We start from the raw sequence: 19300 nt of genomic DNA on the forward strand, positions 1-19300 counted from the left end.
TATTTGACATTAATTTCCTTGCCAGGGCAGTTTCTATTTATTTACAAATTTTGCCGACCTTAACTACAAGTAAGCTAGATAATGAATGCGTGATGTTATACTGCACTGTTGTTATACCGCCTTCTTACCTATTCATGTAATAAAAATATATTAATTAATTTAATATAATTATACTTATTTTAATTTAACATTATTAATATTATTATTTTGAGACATTACGTTAGGACGCCCCTCCGAAATATATATCTAGATACGTGCCTCGTGTTCGATTTGAATAAAATGTAGAAAAGGCGGGGAGGGTGGTAGCGCTTCCTCTTTTTACATTTCGATAGTTTTACCTCACATGTAGTACTTTGTGCAGATAGGAAATACGTGTACACACACACACACACACACACAATTGATGATTCGCAAAGGAACTTCGTTAAATTCCCATGCTTGTTCCGCTCACAAATCACATCCTCTCCAAATTACAATAGCCTACTATTGTTGTTGCTTACATATATGTGTGTGTGTGTGTGGTTCCTAGAACTTCACTACTTCCAATCATAAACTTGATGTGACTCTTACAAAATGTTTGTTTTTGGAGTGGAAAGATCATGAAAAGGTGTACTGTTTCTTTGCAAATCTTCAATTAATGTAAAATTTAGTATAAAAACATAATTTTGGCTGACTTTCTAACTTGAGATTTAAAGAAATTATTAATTTGAATTCTTCATTAACAATAACAAAAGCGACATAAAATGTAGAAGGACAAGATTCTTGGCTTGGTTGAGAATTACATTAGAGATGTACAGGTTAGGAAAGGGGAGGGAGAATTCCCTGTCTTCTTCCTCTTCAGCGCGAACCCTGCCTCCTACATTCTACATGTCCATTCAAAATGTCTTCTTAGTTTCGGATATATTTTGCCTCCCCTATAGCGTAATGGTAAAGATGAACCTCATAATGTCAAAAGGTCCCGAGTTTGGTACCTGGGGCTCCAGCTACGGGACGCGCGCAGGTTCGAGTCTCCTGGGAGAAGCGTAACAACTTTTCTCCTGATATTTCGGCCAGTCAAACTCGCGGCTCGCGGGCCGCATGTAGGCCCCAGCGGCCCGCCTTGGCCCCACTTAACACTTCATGCTTGAAATTATCTATACATTTGTAGTTATCCCGTTTTCTCTTTTCTCGTGATACAAGACCAGACTCATCCAAACTTCAACACATTGACGAATTTTCCCTACACAGGTATACATTCCATTATAGAGTAGGTGTTGTGTCAACTAAGCAAGGTGATTGACAGGTTACTTCTGAAGTACGAAAATATCTTGCCAGCTGGGGGAGGGCAGCGTGCATACTTTCTGTCGCCTATGAGTCTGTTTCTTGATTTTCAAGGATTTACCTGGAAGAAAAGCCAGTTTCTGTAAAAGTTTCAGAGAACCATATCGCTGCCCAAACTTCGTGGGAGTAAGAAAAGGACTATAGAAGAGGAATGTAGATTTTTCAAGTGAAATGCTTACTTTTGTTGTGAAGTGAATACTGAAAAGCGTAGAACTTTTGTACCCTGATAAAATAAATCCATTCAGAAGTATTTCTTTATCACGAAATAAATTTGCCATAATCTGTGGCGGAGTGGTTAGCACAACCCGTTGCGACACCAGAGGTTGCGGGTTCGAATCCTGGCCTGAGCATGGGTTTTCTTTGTATGTGTCCCTTCATCAATTTCATCATATCATTACTCATCCTCATCGTCGCCATTAGGCAAACGTGGCAGAAAAGCAACGCTAATAAAAACATCAGAAATACAGTTGAGGAGAGGATTTATGACTTAGTCAATGAACAGTTGAAAGCGAAATTTGTTCGTGTTGTTGCCTTTTCCCTCACAATATGCGAAATTACGCACGTCTGTGAGCTAACTCGGTTAGCTCCCTTCATTCGTGGATGCGATTCTTATCTCGATATGACAGTAAAACTACTTGAATGATTCCTCCCCGTGACTCAAGGGCTGATATTTTGAAGGAAGTGGAGGTCATTTTGCAAAGTTACAGTCTTCCGTTATATTAAAACTTTTTAATAAAGTTATAATTTGTCCTTCCCAACTTCTCAGGAATACTAGGAATGACAGGAATATTTGTCCACAGTAAAAATACTACGTGATGAAGTTGGAAACAGGTTTCAAGACTTCAGAGGGTGCGAAGGGCAATAATCTTGTTCTGCTCTGCTCCCTTTTCTTTTGATGATGCGTGTGCAAGTCCTGACTTCGAATGGAACTTATTTAATTGCAGTGCAACTCGTATAGGTGGGCTATCCTTGATTTTTCTTATATCTCCCATAGCAGTATCCTCGAATAAGCTATTTTGCTGTAGAAATTTTATTAATTTTGGTTGCACTTGCCTTGGTGAAAAGTTGTTTTCCATAATGAACATTAATGAAACAGCCGAATGATCAAGAATGACTGACAAAACATTTGTTGTCTGCATTAAGAGTTTCATGCTAACAAAAAACTTATTGCACACTTTTGAGAAGCTTGTTAAAAAAAACAGTGAAATCTGTGCGAAACGAAACTATAATTGCAAACAAACAGTTACAATTGTAACCAATTTATACTCCAAAGTAACATGTAAAATACTATAACCATGAAAAAATATGGGGGGAGGTCTATATAATTTACATATCGATGCTGCAATAATAATCACTGGAATCCCCCCCCCCCTCCCTTCGGCCCCCTTGGGTCGAACCACTTAGTTCTGGATTTTAAGGTGTTGGGGTTCTAGATGTGTGGCCCGGATAGTTTTGACATTATCGTTATGCGGCCCTACTCACGAATTGAGTTTGACATTGCTGGTCTATAGGACCTGTTGAGGAGATATATGTGTGTGTGTGTGTCATAGAACATCACTACTTCCAAACAAACTTGATGTGGCTCTTACAGAAACATCTGTTTTTGGAGTGGAACGATTACGAAAAGGTTTACACTGGCCTCCCCGATGGTGCAGTGGTAGTGTCGCCGCCTTGTAATCAAGGGGTTCAAGGTTCGATGCCCGGTGGAGGCACATAGTGGTTCGGATTCAACTTTAAACTGTAGGTCCAGTCCCTCTTAGCCTTACTGTGCATAAAGTGGACTTAAAACACTAAATCAATCAACCAACAAAAAGGTTTACTGTTTCTTTGCAAATCTTCAATTAATGTAAAATTTAGTATCAAAACATAATTTTTGCTGACTTTCTAACTTGACAAATTATTACTTCGAATTCTTCATAACACGTATAGTGCTGACCTTGAAGATCATACTATCATTAGTTGGACTGAAATTTCACTTGGGAAGCAATCAATTAACATTGGGAAAAATCACAATAGGAGAAAGCAACTAATGTGATGCAGGAACTGGTCATATGTTTCCACAGGGGATTCCCATCACCACTGAGAGTTTGTCCCCACCCTAGGCCGATTAGCCGGCCCCGTGGCGGAGTATTTATTTCATTTCGCTACGACGCCAGTGGTTCCGGGTTCGAATCCGGTCTGGGCATATGTGTCTTTCGTGAGCGTCTCTTCATCGATTACATCATATCATCATTAGCCAAGAGTGGCAGAAAGGCGAAGTAAAATAAACAAAATCAATCAATATTGGCCGATTAAAGCTGCTGTGAACTCCAACGATGAGAACTGTGCAAAGGGACTTATATCAGATCATAACAAAGAAAACTACTTCATCAAAGTGTATGTTCAATATTATACTATTGTTTCCTGACATCTTTGTTACTACTGTACATTTTGTTACATTGTTTTGTCCGTCTTTCTCCTTTTTAGTTTTTCCATATGTTATTACGCATGTCCACGTTTCCCCTTTTTAAATTCCAGGTAGTTTCGCTCCTGCCCATCTCTAATAGGGACTCGATTCGTTAATAGTTGAAATAATAATTGTTACTAATTCTTGCCTTATTATTATCATTATTATTATACATCGATTTTGTATAAAAGAACACCCCCTTAAAAAAAATACTTTCTTTCAACTGATATTCTCTACCTCCTTCTTTCCTTCTTTACTCTCAATTGATAATTCTAACCTCAACAAGAAAATTCAACATAATTATAGTAGCCACTGTAATCAACCAAATTTATTCAATCAAAACTTCAGACATGAAGGTTCTGTCTCGGGAGCCTGCCACTCTTCTCGTTCCATGCAAGAGTCAGCCAGCAAGCAGTGAAATGCGAATTGCTTTGCCAGTGGAGAAATTTTAGCCTCCGAAACCAGAATGAAAAGAAACAGGTGGGTGTCCTTTTCCTGGAAACCTCTCTGCGGGAGCCACGCGGAGGGTAGGGGGTGGTGAAGTGAGGAAGGTTCTCTTCCTAGTCCTCTGATATGTCGCTAGGTGTCTCTGTATCGCATCGGGCCAGGAAACTACTTTCATGCCAACCTCCAGGCCACTCTTAATAACGTTGAATTATGGTAAATGAAATGGGTTCAAAAATATTTATTTCATTACAGTTCAGATCAAAATCTACTTTTTTCATTGTTTTATACTTTTTCTGTTCGGATGCCAGTTTTTGCATATTTTTCCCATCTACGGAAAGAATTATAAGAATATTAACTACACCTTTCCTTCAGCTGTCTTCCTGACTTAAGAAGGCATCAAATAAATGATTGGCAGCCACTGAAAGCTGCTGCGTCGTGCTTTCTGCTAGTTTTCGTCTGCAGTGAGCCAACTCAGTCGCATCGGGAATGGCTTACAAATCTTACAAGTCAAGTAAGCCGGATATGTCATGGAGCCGAAAGTGGACGGAGCTAACCGTACTTGGATTGAGTTTAAGAACAGATGTAGTCGACTTGGCTGGAGTTTACGAACAGTCGTTATAAGTGCCATACGGAATTTTTGCAGACTACAAAATATCCAAACTGGAAAAATATTGGCTCAGCCCTGATTAACATCTATTACAAATGTATAAATAAATCACATACCCAAGTATGTATCACAGAAAATATTGAATACTATTTATTTATTAATAAATGTTTTTGTTAACTTCTGTTGAAATATTGGCATGTTCACATTAACCTAGTTTTTCACTTGCACTATAAATTTTACTGCTTGAATACAATAAAACATATTCATCTCAATATTGAATGAATTCAATGTTCGTATTTCAGGGTGAAAAACATCGCCTATGGTCAAAAGAGAAACATTGAAACTCATATAATCTTGCATTATTTAACCCTATCCAGTGTGCCACATTAAAATAGGTATGTACAGTGGGATGCACAAGCATTATGTGGCAAAGTGTTCATGGCTGTTTGCAATGATTTTTCTCTTTCATCCAACATGTTTTTACGTATGCTGGTGCAGAGATTTTTGGCAATTTGTTGGGCATTTTATTTCAGTTCCTGAGGCTCTTGCTGCATAAAAGAGTAGAGTGCAACACACATATCTTTGCCGTTGCACACGTCCATCTCTCTTAGCATCACGTGTTCTACTCTGCTCGCCAACCTTTGCCATTGTTGCCATATTGTCATTCCATTCCTGGACACACTCGCGCAAACATCATTGAAAATAATTGAATAGCGCTCCAGCTCGTGGTTCACACCGTTCAGCAGGGACGGTAATGTGGCAATATAGCATGGGGTAGTGGTTGCTTCTTTTATGCAGTGCATGTTCATTGGGTAGCTAGTAACTAGTGTTGCCAACTGTAATAATGAAGCACTATTTCTGTCATGGAATCAGAAAGGCAGGTAAAGTGATGGTGAGTTTTGTTGGATTGGAAGCACGATATTTTTATGTGGCTCCAACAGCATTTCAACTCTTGGCTCCGGCACGTGTTCTTGTAGAAATTGCATAGAGGAGGCAGTCATTTTTGCTGCTTAATGCGATGCATATTGTTTTCTGTGTTAAAATTGCCATGCTTTGATGGATGACAAGTTCATAGCAAAAGAAGCCGCGCCGCTTATCGTCTAGTGGCAGTATATGTACTTGTTATTGTTGTGGAAGCCGGCATCGTTTGTAAATGTACAACAAAGGCAATCGACTGCCGCCGTCAGAGAGAGGCAATAATACTGCTTGAGGAGGAGTATTGTGGTCCAATTGTCGCGGTTTAACACGTTTGCATGTTATTAGTTCTCAAAGCAGTGGTAGTGCATTATCTGTCGTTGCAGTTCCGTACCAGTGTAGACTGGTTTTGGGAGTGAACAGTTAGAACACCACCAGTGTATTAATGCAATGGAAAATAATAAATTGTTTATTTTGTTTGAAATCACTCAAATAAGGAATCACTATGAAGAAGTCTTCTTTGCAGCATATTTTGCGAATTTTTAGTCCATACGTATGTAGCTACATACAAAGCCACTTGTTAGCACATATTAATCCTAGTCCTGGTATAATGCATGACGTTTAAAACTCAACGTTAGATAGACCTGAATTCTCTAATTTTCTTGTACGTAACAACTGTGCATCAGCACACTGCAGCGATCTTTTTCTATCTGCTCCATTAGCAACACTGCTTCTTGAGTTGTGTCGCGCATTGCACGGCAGAAATATATGTGTTGCGCTTTATAAACATGGTGAAGGCAATTTGCTTCATAATACTTCTGCATGCCACTGTACAAAGAATTATTGGGGTTAAAGTAGTTTCCATGCCTAACATACTTCAATTTATTTTGAAAATTCATAGTGTTTATGCAAAGTAATAGATATATGCACAGCACACCTATATATATAAATGAAAAGATGTGAAATTTACATAACAGGGAATAAGTATCACAGTTCCTTAAGTAGAGAGTAAACATTTCAGATTTTCTGATAAATCACATCAGATCAAAATGAAAATACACCTATTGAGAATACACCCAATTACTTCCTGCATTCCCACATTATTTTGCGTAATCATGTCACCTAATATTCTGATTAACTATAATAGATCGCAAAAAGGAATGTACAGTATCGACTACATATATAAAAATGTACATGGTCAAATGCTAAGAAGTCGCACGAGTATGTCCAGGAAAGCAAGCACCCCCAAAAGATCTATCACAAAACTTGCATCCTAATGTTCTCTGGTAAGAAAAACTTTTGATCTAGCATTTAATCTCCAGCTTAGATATAATAGAGTTTTCCTGGCAGCGAGCGACGATGAGATTTTCGTGGGATATCAACCAGGTGATTTTCAGAAAGGCTACTGAGCTTTTAAGAGCTAACGTCTCTCATCTTCAGGGATTCAATCTGATTCAATCCGTGAAGATGAGAGTGACGTTAGATCTCGATAGCTTGGAAGCCTATCCGGAAATCACCTGGTTGATATCCTGGGCAAACCTCTTCTCCAGCTACATATTTCTCGGTCTATGCCAATTTTTAGAAGTATAAAAACAGTTGAAGACTTTTGAGGTAGTATGCCGCCACAAACAAAATTACATTGCTACTAGCCATAGGAAATAGATTTTTCCTCATATTTTGAGAAATTATATGTTTTCCCAGGTGCAGAGTAGAGAGCTTACTTATAATGCAGGTACATGTTCAAATCGGGTGGAAAAATCTAAAAAACATACTTTATTCGGCACATACACCTCACTTGGTGTCAATCACAGTGCTTTGCTTATGCCAGCCATATGGCAGAAATAAATTCTATTGCAGACATCATTTTAATCACACTTTAAGAGTTAGGCACACTTTTCTTGCGCATGTTGCTTTTTATCGCTTTCTGTTATACTGCAAGTAGCAGACAATTTTAATGGAACAAACCTGTGTTTGTGCAAGAACAAACTTCACAATCCCCACAAGAGGTCTTAAGTAATAATCTCGTAACTCATTTAATGCAATGTGACTCAGAATGCATCCTATATCCCCTGCCAATTCGCTGTCATTTTCTAGAAACAGTATCGGACATGTATAAAAAAATATAGTAACTTAAATAAAAAAAATGGGCTTTTACCATACTCCATGTTGATTCCCTGAATTGCTAACAATAAAAGAATATCATGTAACCTCCAAAGAATAATTTGAGTATTTACGCCAAATCAGATCTACTTAACTACAATTAAAATAAAATATTACTTAATATCACCCATAAATTCTGGAGACAAATACAGTGGAACACAGATTTTACATTTTTCCGCATATTCAGTTTTCCCAATAGAGAAAATTGTAATAAAATCTAGGTTCCACTGTACTATAGGTCTTTTCCACTGTTACAGCGGCCGGTCATAGTTCCGTCACATGAAGTGGGGAGCAGGGATTACACCGTAGACCAACCCGACAACAGCAGTGGTACCAAAAGACACAACGTGGCGGAAAAAAGTACTACGTGAACTTCGTTCTACTGGTTGCTGCTTTTCTTATCGTGCTGGATTGGTCACTTCCTTTGCCAGCATTAGTATCGGCCAACGTAACAGTAGAAAAAACCTTTAGTAAAATTGGAATCAATAAGGCTTGTTGGATGTAAATCTATGAATAAGATCCAATGCCCATTTTGGTTGGTCGCTTGGCACCATATGCCCTGCATCTCTGACGAGTATTTCCGTCAGTTTTCCAGCAGTTTTACAAAACCCTGCCAATTCGTTACCAACATACCACTTGGATCGCTTAGCTACTTTGTACTTCTCGGCCTCGCTCCATTCCAGCTTTTGAAGATAGCTTAAGGTGAGCGGATAAGCAACTATGATATCCAACTGGCCATTATAGATTAGCACGCGATAATGTTCGAGCAGTTCCTCGACCCAAGGCTTGACGGATTGCATCACATCCTCTTTAAGGTGCTCTTCTACCGTGGTGCCGTTGTTAAATGGTCTTTTGCCAACGTGAATTGCTCTGCGAGTATCATCTTTCTGAAGAAATACTGCGTAATTTCCTGATGTGATGGGTTCCTTGTTGTGAAGGTAATTGAAATAGAATGTGAATCCGGTCAAATTATAGAAGTACGAATGCTGCGGAGTCATATCGCCATTTAGAAGTTCATCAAAAACCTGAAAGCAGGAATTTATAAATATGAATACATGCACACATATACAAGGTAATTTAAAATGAATGGTACAAAAAGAAACCATACCTGTGACTGCTGTAATGAATTTAATTCACAATTATTGATGTAAATTGATAGTTTACCTTTCAGGGTTTCATCTGGCAACACTGAAACAAAACAAGCTCGGCATCAGCAAAAGAAAAGGCTTATAATGCACAAAAACTTCATCGGTAACCGTTGTTCACACTTATTTCTGGATGAAGTTTGCCAATGTGAATGTCAGTAGAAACTTGTAGTTTGTGTTCCAAGTAACTTGATGAGTTGACCTTTCACGTTACATCAATAATTGTGAACCATTAATTTTGAATTACGTATATTAGTGATGGAACAGTATAATCAGTACACTACTGGTATGTGTCAGTAAACAAAGTATGTAAAAAATAACAATTCTTAATCAGGGTGTCTACCAAAATAACAAATCCAAAATTCTTGACTTTTCCATGACCTCTTTTTCATTTTTTTAACCTTTATTTATATGACACCTACTTAGGTAAAGTTGGAAATCAGCAATTTACAAAATAAATATTTATTTAATGAAAATCCCTACAAAAAGTGCAATTAAGATGAAAACTGAAGCTGTCTTTAACAAGAGAATTAGACTTGCTTTATTTATTACTGCATTTAGCACCATTTATCCTGATCTTCCCAATTAGCTAACGGGGCAGAAAAGTGAAGTAAAATGAACTAAATCAGTCATTGTGATAGCAAAAATTCTTGCCCACAAGCATAATTTCTTGACAGGTAGACACCGTTAATTCCTTTTACCCGCACATAATAATGATAGGATGGCAACAATGCACATGGTGGTTCAGGAATCCTTCTAGGGGTGTACGGGATGGAATTTTTTGGGTCTGGATGGGAATTTTTTAAATCCCGACATTCGGGACACGAAAACTTCGCAACTTCCACACAAAGTCAGGAAATTTTCGGGATGGGAAATGTTCAAAATTTTCCGAAGCTCTGGAAATCTCGAATTCTACACATTTTCACTTTAAGTGATTGTTTTTGCATTTCTGGTACAGAAACTAACAATTTTCAATAAGTTCCAGACATTTACAATGCAAAAACGTCTAGAATTAACGTCTTTTTAAAATGATCATTCGGTATTTTCCGACTGCTCGGGATCCCGAAGTCAGGATCGGAAATTTTTTTCCCCAATCCCAGTCCCGACTTTTCGGGATCCCGCACACACCTAAATCCTTCACATGCATGCCTTATTTGGCCTCACTGTATGTGGCTTGTCGGTGACCAATGTGTGAAGTGCTCTTCTATGTGCCTGTTGCATTATCATTCAAACTAAGATTCATCAATTTTTGCTAGAAGCTTGGAAATACTATCTGATAAAAAAAAATTCAACAGGCCATCAGTGAAGAAGCCATGTGGGTTACCCCAATTTCTTGACACCCCTGAATAAGCGATTCTAGAGTTCACACTCAACTGGTAGGTGGATTAAAGGTGCCAGAAGCATCATGCTATTCACACCACGTACACTGTGGCAGAGTGGTGGACACCCATTAAGTGCCTTAGCACATATTAATGTTGATTAATAGTTAAATATTCAGAACACATTTTTGGTAATATTTCAGCAATCTTTGATTTTTTAGGCACGTCATAATCGTTCATTCAAAAATGGACATACATCAGCAGAGTGACCATCATTCTGGAAGGCCATCAACAAGCCGCAGATGTTCTCCAGACAGTGCAAATTATACAGGGTGAGCCTAAAAAAATAGACAGTTTCAAAGTTTTAATAACATGGCTGAAATACTTGCATAGTTGGAAGAGTATATTACAAATGTTGTAACACAACAGATAACAATGCGTTAGTTCAGTTCTCCCCAAACATGACTTTTGCCCTTGTACAGACAACCAGTTTCCTCAAATTTCTTGCTCCATTGAAGATTGACTGCCTTGTGGGTGGTTGTTTACCATACAGTGTTCTAAAATGATGCTGTATGACATTAACATTTGTTTTTGCAAATTCAAGCGCACAGATAATATTTTCCACCTGGCTAGCGGCCATACTGCTTGACTGGCATCAAAGGTGCTCACATGATGCTGACGTCACAAAACCAAACTAAAAGTGGAGGTCTTAAGCTTGAAGACTTTCTCTACAAAACAGTACTAAATGCCTTCTGAAAAAACAAGCAGTTTTCGATTTATAGTGTTTAATCTGTCAATTTATTGTAGGCTCACCCTGTATGATGGAAGATTGTTATTCGATGGTCAGGGGAAATTGATCGCAACATTGGTTATCAGTGAAGATTCAGAGTGCGCAATTCTTAAGGCGAAGAGTGGCAGTTTTCATTGAGGTGTAGCTTTATTTCAATATCGTCGAAATGAGATCTAAAGCATTAGGTGTTTCCATGGTGATACTACTACACCATATGGGGAAGCCCGCTTATAATTACATACTAATATTAATCAATATTTCAATTGATACTTAATATCTTAATTTTAATTATTACAATTTTCAAGCATTGGTATCAATCCTAAATAAATACAATGTGGTAACGTAATTTTACAATAAAATGTGCTGTGTGGATTTTCAATGCACACAGCTGTAAAATGGAGAATATATGTGTAAATGTTCTTTCCAAGGTTGCTTTTTGCCTGGTAGTTGGGGAAGTCAACTGTTACTTTCCCCAACGGCTTTCTTGTTTAAAAGGTAAGATAAAGGCCTTCACCCCGGTGAATGGGAACAGGCCAGTTTGTCAGAGGTATAAATTCCGGGTTCAAGATACAGTTACACGGACTCAGATGGATTGACAGAGACAGACAGACAGATGCACACATTCCAAGTAAGCGCCGCATTTAGGGACCCCTGGGTGAATTGCTACGGAGGCAGATTAGGTAAATAGTGTGCTCGTAGCTCGGCGTACAGGTACAGCACTTAATGAAAGGACTGTGTAGAGACTCTTGCGTGATAAACTGCGAGAGCGAGTTAGCGCTTTAGAAAACAGTGCACTCGCAGAGCGAGTCCGGACAAGTGCATTATTATGTAATGGAACAAAAGGCAACCTAGAGCAATTTTTTACTGGATCTGTAATGGAACAATGTATATACTTTATTTACTCAAAGTTTCAGATACAGTCTATTTGGCCATTTTACACTGAAACAACATAAAGTAGTAACAAAAAATAACAAGAGATAAAAACAATAACAAGATGGGATAGATTTACATGTTGTTGGTCAGTAATATACAGAAATTACGTTCTGGAAGGAAAATATCTACATTCAGGGGAAGTTTGTTGTAGATTTCTGGGAGCCTGTAAAACAAGGAGCGTTGTAGAAGGGATAGCCTAGTGGTAGGGTTGTGGAAGAGTTGCAGGTTGCACGTTTGCTTTTGGGGTACCCTAAGTGTGAATTCACTGATTAGGAGATCTGTTCTGATTTTGCCATTTATTATCTTGTATAAAAATTTCATGTCAGCTAGATCACAACGAAAGGATGGAGAGTGAATATTCAGAGCAGCCATGGTGTCTGATTTGGATACATGTCGAAATGAAGGTATTCTATGGCGAACAATTGCAAGAAAGAAACTGAGAACAGAATCTATTCTGGTGAGATTGGTTTTTGAGGCCATTGCCCAAATTGGGGAACAGTATTCAAGGATGGGCGAGATGAAAGATTTAAAGAATAAAGCAAGAGATGATGGGTTTTGAATTTCGCTAAATCTGTATAGAAGACCGAGAAGGCGCATGGCTTTTCTAGTGGTAGCTATAATATGATTATTAAAAGTGAGTTTTTCATCCATGATAATACCTAGGTCCTTTTGGGTGGAAACGTTTTGGATTGGATTATTTTCAATAGAATAAGTAGACAGAACTTTGTTCTTTTTTAGGGAATAAGTAAGGAAAGAGAAGGGGAGGTGTGTAAGAAGATGATACGCAAACGCAACACTTCACTAGAAGTTAAATGTTGGTCGCCAAACAATATCTGCCATGCCATGGGAAAGATCCAGAAGGCAGGAAAATGGGTCCCACAACATCTGAACGACAGACAAATAGAAAAGCGAAAAACTGTGTGTGGAGTGTTGCTTTCTCGGCATGAAAGAGTCTTTCTTGCATCGGATAGTGACTGGACGAAAAATGGATCTACTTCGAGAACCCAAAATGCAAAAAGTCATGGTTTGACCAAGGTCAACCTTGAACATCGATCGCAAAACCGAATCACTTCGGAAGGAAGACAATGCTGTGCGTTTGGTGGGATCAGAAGGGTGTGGTGTACCATGAGCTTCTGAAACCAGGTGAAACAGTGAATGCTGTTCGCTACCATCAACAACTCATCAATTTGAACCATGCATTGATCGAAAAGTGCCCAGATTGGGCGCCATGACATGGAAAAGTGATTTTGCAGAATGACAACACCTCATCACACACAGCGAAAGGCATCAGACACACTTCAACAATTACGAAGATGTTGAACAATGGCTTGCTGAGTGGATCACCTCAAAATGTGAACGATTTTTCTGGAAGGGCATCCACAATTTGACGGACAGATGGACACAATATATAGCTAGCGATGGTGCATACTTTGAATAAAGCATTTGTTACCTTTCTTCCCAGATACACTAGTTTTCTTTCGGATCAATTAAGAATTATTAAACGGCACACCTGGTATACTGGCCATGGGGCCAGTCGCCAGAGCCTCGTTAGTCTGTACAAAGTAGTCCAGGGTGTACTATGTGGAAGTGAGATTGACATTTGGGTGTACTGCATGGAAGGTCACCCCTTCTACTATTATAATTCTCTTGTAAAAACTTTGTATCTGAAACTACACAATGAACTTACTTTGAATGCTTCATCCCACTTCTTTTCCTCGATATACTTCACTCCCAAGGCTTCTTGTTGATGGAACACATTTCTAGCGTTGATATCAATTAGGCCTAGTTGATAAAGATAGTCCCCATACTTCATCATGTGCTCAGGATCGCTCAATCCATTGCCAATAGCCATACCTGCCAAAAGTCACAAGTAATGTCACAAAATTCACACTAACCACAAACAGTTGCAATGCATTATTAGACCTTGCAACATTGGATCTAGGAATGAACTAATTTCACTTGAAACCGACACAGATTCCTGCCAATACTGACAGCGAACATTGTAGAAATCTCGAATTGGGGAAAATGGATATCTATATTCACTTATGCGAAGCTGTTCTACTTCATGGTAAGGTAATAGGAGTACTTTACTTCAAAACAACACATTTCCGTGAGCTAAAAACAAATTAAAACATACACAAACAACAAAATCATCATCAAACCATGAAGAAAAATTCACTTTCTCGAGGGGGTAGAGAGGGCCAAGGGTGCCAAAAACTCTTCATTCTACACATTTTCATAACGTGCATGGACGTCTGCAGGATTTTTTCCAGGGGACGGGGGGCAAACGAAGGCAAATTTTCCCTAAAAATAGTGTTGTTCCCTAAAAAACATTGCTTAAATTTGAATTTATGGTGTTCATGCAATAATTAACACATATTATTGTGGCTAAAATGAAATTATATGTGTGAAATACATATTTTTTTGGTTGACTTTAATTTTTCAGGGTGGCCATGACCCACTCTTGCCCCCCTTTCCGGACGCCCATGATAACGTGGAGTACATACTACTTGAGTACCATTGTGACTAACATTTAGACAAGTACAAATGAAATAATAATGGAAAGAAAAGACGACTTACCTTGAAAATTAATCTTCAGTTTGGCTGTTGGATTCTCTTGATGGATCTTGTGCGACACGGCTGGCACATATTTTCCTGGATAACAAATTAATATATATTAGGTAAGTCACACTAATCACTATGTAACAGGGCATACTGGCCAAGTAAGTACTGCCTGGGCAATGTGCCATATGGGTGCCCCAATGTAAATGCAAAAAAACAATGCATCTATATACATATAGTTCAGGTGTCATCTGGGAAGAGGTTATTTTTCGTGTTTCACAATAATAAACCCGTCACTCTACAGCCCACAAGGGACTTGGCCTATCTCCCAACTGCCAGTCTCCCTCCCACAATCCTACCAGGTGTGGAGATCTTCAACCAGTAATGGGGTGACATGGAGTAAGCACATCGAACTCAGAGCCATTATAGAGATTTTCGAGACAGGGTTACACTACTCACTCATAGCTTCTCAATTGCCTCAAGACTGTGGGTTGCCACTGGTCCTATAGACAGGCCGAGAAACCAGGAAGACTCGAACCCATGCTGTCTCGCATTCAGAGTCCAAAGCACAGTGCCTTAGACTGCACGACCACGGAGGAGAACTGGTGCTTCACGTATCATTCTCCTTTTATTGGAGAATATATTATTACATACGAGGGCTAAGTCATAAGTCATGGCAACTATTTCTTTTCTCGCAAACAGGGGACAACACGAAAAATCTAAAATGAACATTTGAAAGTGTATGGAATGTACCTTCGAATGAAGCCACCAGATGAAGTCTGGATGCAGGAGACTGTCGTAGGGAAGAGGCAGAACACAGGATATTGGACAATAGTGTTTTATTATGAGGCAGATCGGCAGTTGACACTCTGCCCCGTTTGAAGACCTCCACCCACCTCGCCACTGTTCGATACGGCATGGCATGCACACCCAGAGCTTCCCGTAGCTCTGTGTGTATTCCTGTGCATTTCTGCCGCGTCGAACTGCTATTTTAACGTACGAACGTTGCTCCTGCTTCATGACCTCCATTTTCGAACGCTGTCACTCACCGACTGAACTTGGGTGCATGCTTACTACTCCACCATTGTTCACATACATCATCTGGTGGCTTCTTTCGAAAGTACATTCCATACACTTTCAAACGTACATCTTAGATTTTTCGTATTATCCCCTGTTCGCGAGAAACAAAATAGTTGCCATGACTTATGACTTAACCCATGTATTTTACAGCACAGTTACGAAACTTTTACAACTTTACTTTAAAGAACTTTCAGAACAATCTTAACACTTAAAGAAGAATGGTCTCGTGCTTTGAAACTAAATTACAAATGTAAAGTTCCTTCCAAATGATGACCTTAACATGCCTGACAACTATGGGAATAATGTGATACGGACCCACCTGCATAAGACTCCCCAGTAACAAAGAACTCATTCTTTTGAAGGTGAGGGAAAAGTGTGAAAAACTGCACTAGAGCATTGTACAAGTTCTTTCCAACAGCAGTCTCATTCCGAGCATATCCATCTTCATGCTCAGTGAAACTAAAACCTGTAGAAGATATATTAATGAGTTTTGCATTTAAAGTACTACAAAATAAACTGAAGGACAGCATTAAGATACATAAAGGATGAATTTTCAGCATTAAAATTAAAAAAAAACAACTATACTTTAGCTATATCAGAATGACAATTTTAAAAAATAACATTGTTTTGAAGTAGACCACAGTAACATATAATGTTCATTTTCTTTGCACAAGCATCAAACAAATTTCTAAACAAACCTACAGAATCTAGAACTTTATGCAAAAAATACAGGAATGACTGGAGCTCAATAGTCATAATCAGGGAACGGATTTATATGTAAATACATATTTATGTATGAAGCTGAAATCAGTTAAATTTTGCATTATCTTTCTGCATAATGGCACCAAGACTCGAAAAATTCAGTTTTTATTTTCCAGATTTGTACATATATTAGGTTTTGGCTAATATTTTACATATTTTAGCTATATTTACATATTTTCTTTCCACATTTCAGTACATTTCCCAACACATACTCCATATTCGAGAAATAACTAAATGTCCCTGTGTGAACGAAAGAGTTTGGTGAATTTCTCGAGAATAACCAACAAATTTGAAATACATTCCCATTACTTATTGCAATATTGAATGCAGTTTTAGTCAATATAAAGGCCATTTCTTAATGGCTCAGATTCTTCCAAACCTTATTTTGCTTTGTAGTATTTGGGAATGACTGGTGCACTCACACAACTTCAAAATGAACATAAAAGAAATATAATTACAATAAATTATAACCTTACCTGCTCCTACAGGATTATCAATATACAGCACTGAATGCATCACACTCCATGCATATTTCCTAGGTTTCAGCTTCATGTCCATTGATAACGAGAAGGGACCATTTTCCGCAAAGAGACCAAACAGTGAAGATGCCCCTGGTCCACCCTGAAGCCACAGAACTACAGGTGCAGTAGATTCTGGGTAATTCTACCTCACATAACAAAAGAAAAAACACAGCCTCAGCATAATTAATATTTTTACAAGTAAAAAATTAAAACAGTGTAATTAGCAAGATGTTAAAAAGGTAACGATTAGATAAACCGGAAACACATTTCTTGAAATTTACAGAAGAAAAGACGAGAAAGTACTTACGGAATTTAGTTCTTGTGGACTTTCTGAAGCTGGGGAAAGTGTTTTTTTCGAATCGTGCAACTTATTTGGCCTGTAAAGAAGGTATTTTTTGACATTCATGTATCTCCGTTGCACGATAGCTCGTGCCACCATTACCGTCAACTACGTGAATCAAATGTTCCGTGTGTTCTAATATGTAACCCCCTGTCAGTGTAGCAACCACACGGTAGTTTTACAAGATGACGTGTGAGCGGGATTTTTTTTCCAATTTAATTTTCGGTAAGACTCGAGTTTACGTCCTTTTCCTAAGGAATACGTGTCATATATCGTTGGAATACTTATTTTATAAGGAATTCAACAACGTAAATCCCAAAGCGAGGAAAAATTTCCTGGTGGAGTAAATCGAGAAAAACCGATGTTGTCCGGATATGCGTAATTGAACGTAATGAGGAATTTTTTAGATGATGAAGCACATATTTAGGGGTGAAATGAGTGCTAATGGAACCTAACCTAACAGGCCTAACCTAACCTTGTAGGCATACCTCGTACCCGTGAATGGAAAGTGGGGCTATCGTGAAGATGAAGTGTAAAAAGGAAAAGGTACTTACCCGAAGAGATGCCAGCTGCTGCACCACGAACGTGCACCGCGAACGCAAAGAAGCAATCACCATGCAGATAAGGACGTAAAGTAGTGTCTAGCCTCAATTTTTGCTTAAAAAACTTTTGTGAATAGTTTGTGCGGCATTTATCGGTTCATAAGTTTGGAAACACTGCACATCAGCTGACAATAGACAACGTGAGTCAAGATTTGGCATGAGTTTACAATACCGGACCACTCTCCAATTTCTATAAAATTTCGCCTACTTACTAATTTCGGTGTCCTGATGACGTAACTGTAGTTCATATTTGGCGGTCGCTTGTTAAAATTGTACATTTACGTCTAGAAATTGTAAAATAACCTTGCGATTTACCACGCTGATTGTCCCTACACAGCAATTCGGAACCATCTTTCTTTCGCAATTCGTTAATGGTCTTCCTATATGCACAACAATCTTGCTGACGTAAGACGAGGAATGCCTACGAGGTTAGGTTAGGCCTGTTAGGTTAGGTTCCATTAGCATAAATACAAAGAAAAATTAATATTTTAGCTACGAGAATTATACCTTGTCTTCCCTGTTAATTTCTTCCTGTTGGGAAAATGGCGTCTTCCGTGGAGCTATTGTTCTTACGGTAGGGTTACGTTACGTTAAGAAAACATAGTTTATTTCGGTTTTTTCTCGATTTCTATACTTGACCGCCAATTATTACATGCAGATTCGTGTTTAGGAGTTCACAATTAGTGAGTAGGCGACATTTCATAGAAATTGGAGAGTGGTCCGGTATTGTAAACTCGTTCCCAAGATTTGCCCGCAGAATTAGAAACGACCAATAAATAATTATAATGTTAAAAATAACGCTTTGTTCATGAAAAAAAAAGTGATCCAAAGTTGAAAAATGTTCAGCTATGCATATGAGGTAAGTAGAAATGAATTTTATTTGAAAATAAACGAGTTAAATGTGTTTCCGGCATATCTAACTGGTACCGTTAAAAAAGTTATGTTTGTCCAACGAACACTTTTAAGTGTTGAACATTTCACTTACCGTTGCAGGAAAGAACCAAAAAAACATGTTGGAATTAAATTCCTTATTAACGGTGAAGTAGCCTGAATAGCTGAGAAAACTGCCAACATTTTCCACTTTTGCTGCTTTTTGTGCTTCTTCAATTTTGCCGGCTTCGATGAGAGGGGTCAAAAACAGAGGTTCGCCAGGGTTACCTTTGACAGGCAGTGTAACATGTTTTGGATATACGTTTATAAAACCTGAACCACTGTTCAATAGAACTACAACATTCACAATTAAGAGCAAGAACTCAGACGACGTCATTCTTCATAAGTTTCGCAGTCAATTGCAGACACAGAAAGCAACAGAGGACACAGCTATTTTCCTCCGGTGGGTCTCACTTATCGC

The 19300-nt window shown here is 38.5% G+C and overlaps 1 protein-coding gene across 1 annotated transcript; it reads right to left on the minus strand.

Annotated features, from left to right (window-relative positions):
* Positions 1-37: 37 nt before the first annotated feature.
* LOC145981542 (venom serine carboxypeptidase-like) lies at positions 38-19280 on the minus strand. The gene is made up of 6 exons (XM_083114852.1): positions 18935-19280; positions 16963-17149; positions 16044-16190; positions 14663-14737; positions 13770-13936; positions 38-8920 (listed from the first exon to the last, which is right to left on the minus strand). Exons 1-6 carry the CDS (start codon positions 19214-19216, stop codon positions 8378-8380), a joined length of 1401 nt encoding a protein of 466 aa, XP_082970978.1. The 5' UTR covers positions 19217-19280; the 3' UTR covers positions 38-8377.
* Between the last annotated feature and the right edge of the window lie 20 nt (positions 19281-19300).

The sequence above is a fragment of the Lepisma saccharinum genome, chromosome 29 (genome assembly GCF_977018435.1).
Source record: "Lepisma saccharinum chromosome 29, izLepSacc3.1, whole genome shotgun sequence".
NCBI classification, from domain to species: Eukaryota; Metazoa; Arthropoda; class Insecta; order Zygentoma; family Lepismatidae; genus Lepisma; species Lepisma saccharinum.

Coding starts and splice junctions, on each gene's coding strand:
- LOC145981542 (XM_083114852.1), bottom strand. CDS start 19,216: ATGACGTCGTCTGAGTTCTTGCTCTTAATTGTGAATGTTGTAGTTCTA. Junction 13,937..14,662: donor ACTGAAGATTAATTTTCAAG/GTAAGTCGTCTT, acceptor GACTTTTGGCAG/GTATGGCTATTGGCAATGGA. Junction 8,921..13,769: donor AGTGGGATGAAGCATTCAAA/GTAAGTTCATTG, acceptor TCCTGCTTTCAG/GTTTTTGATGAACTTCTAAA.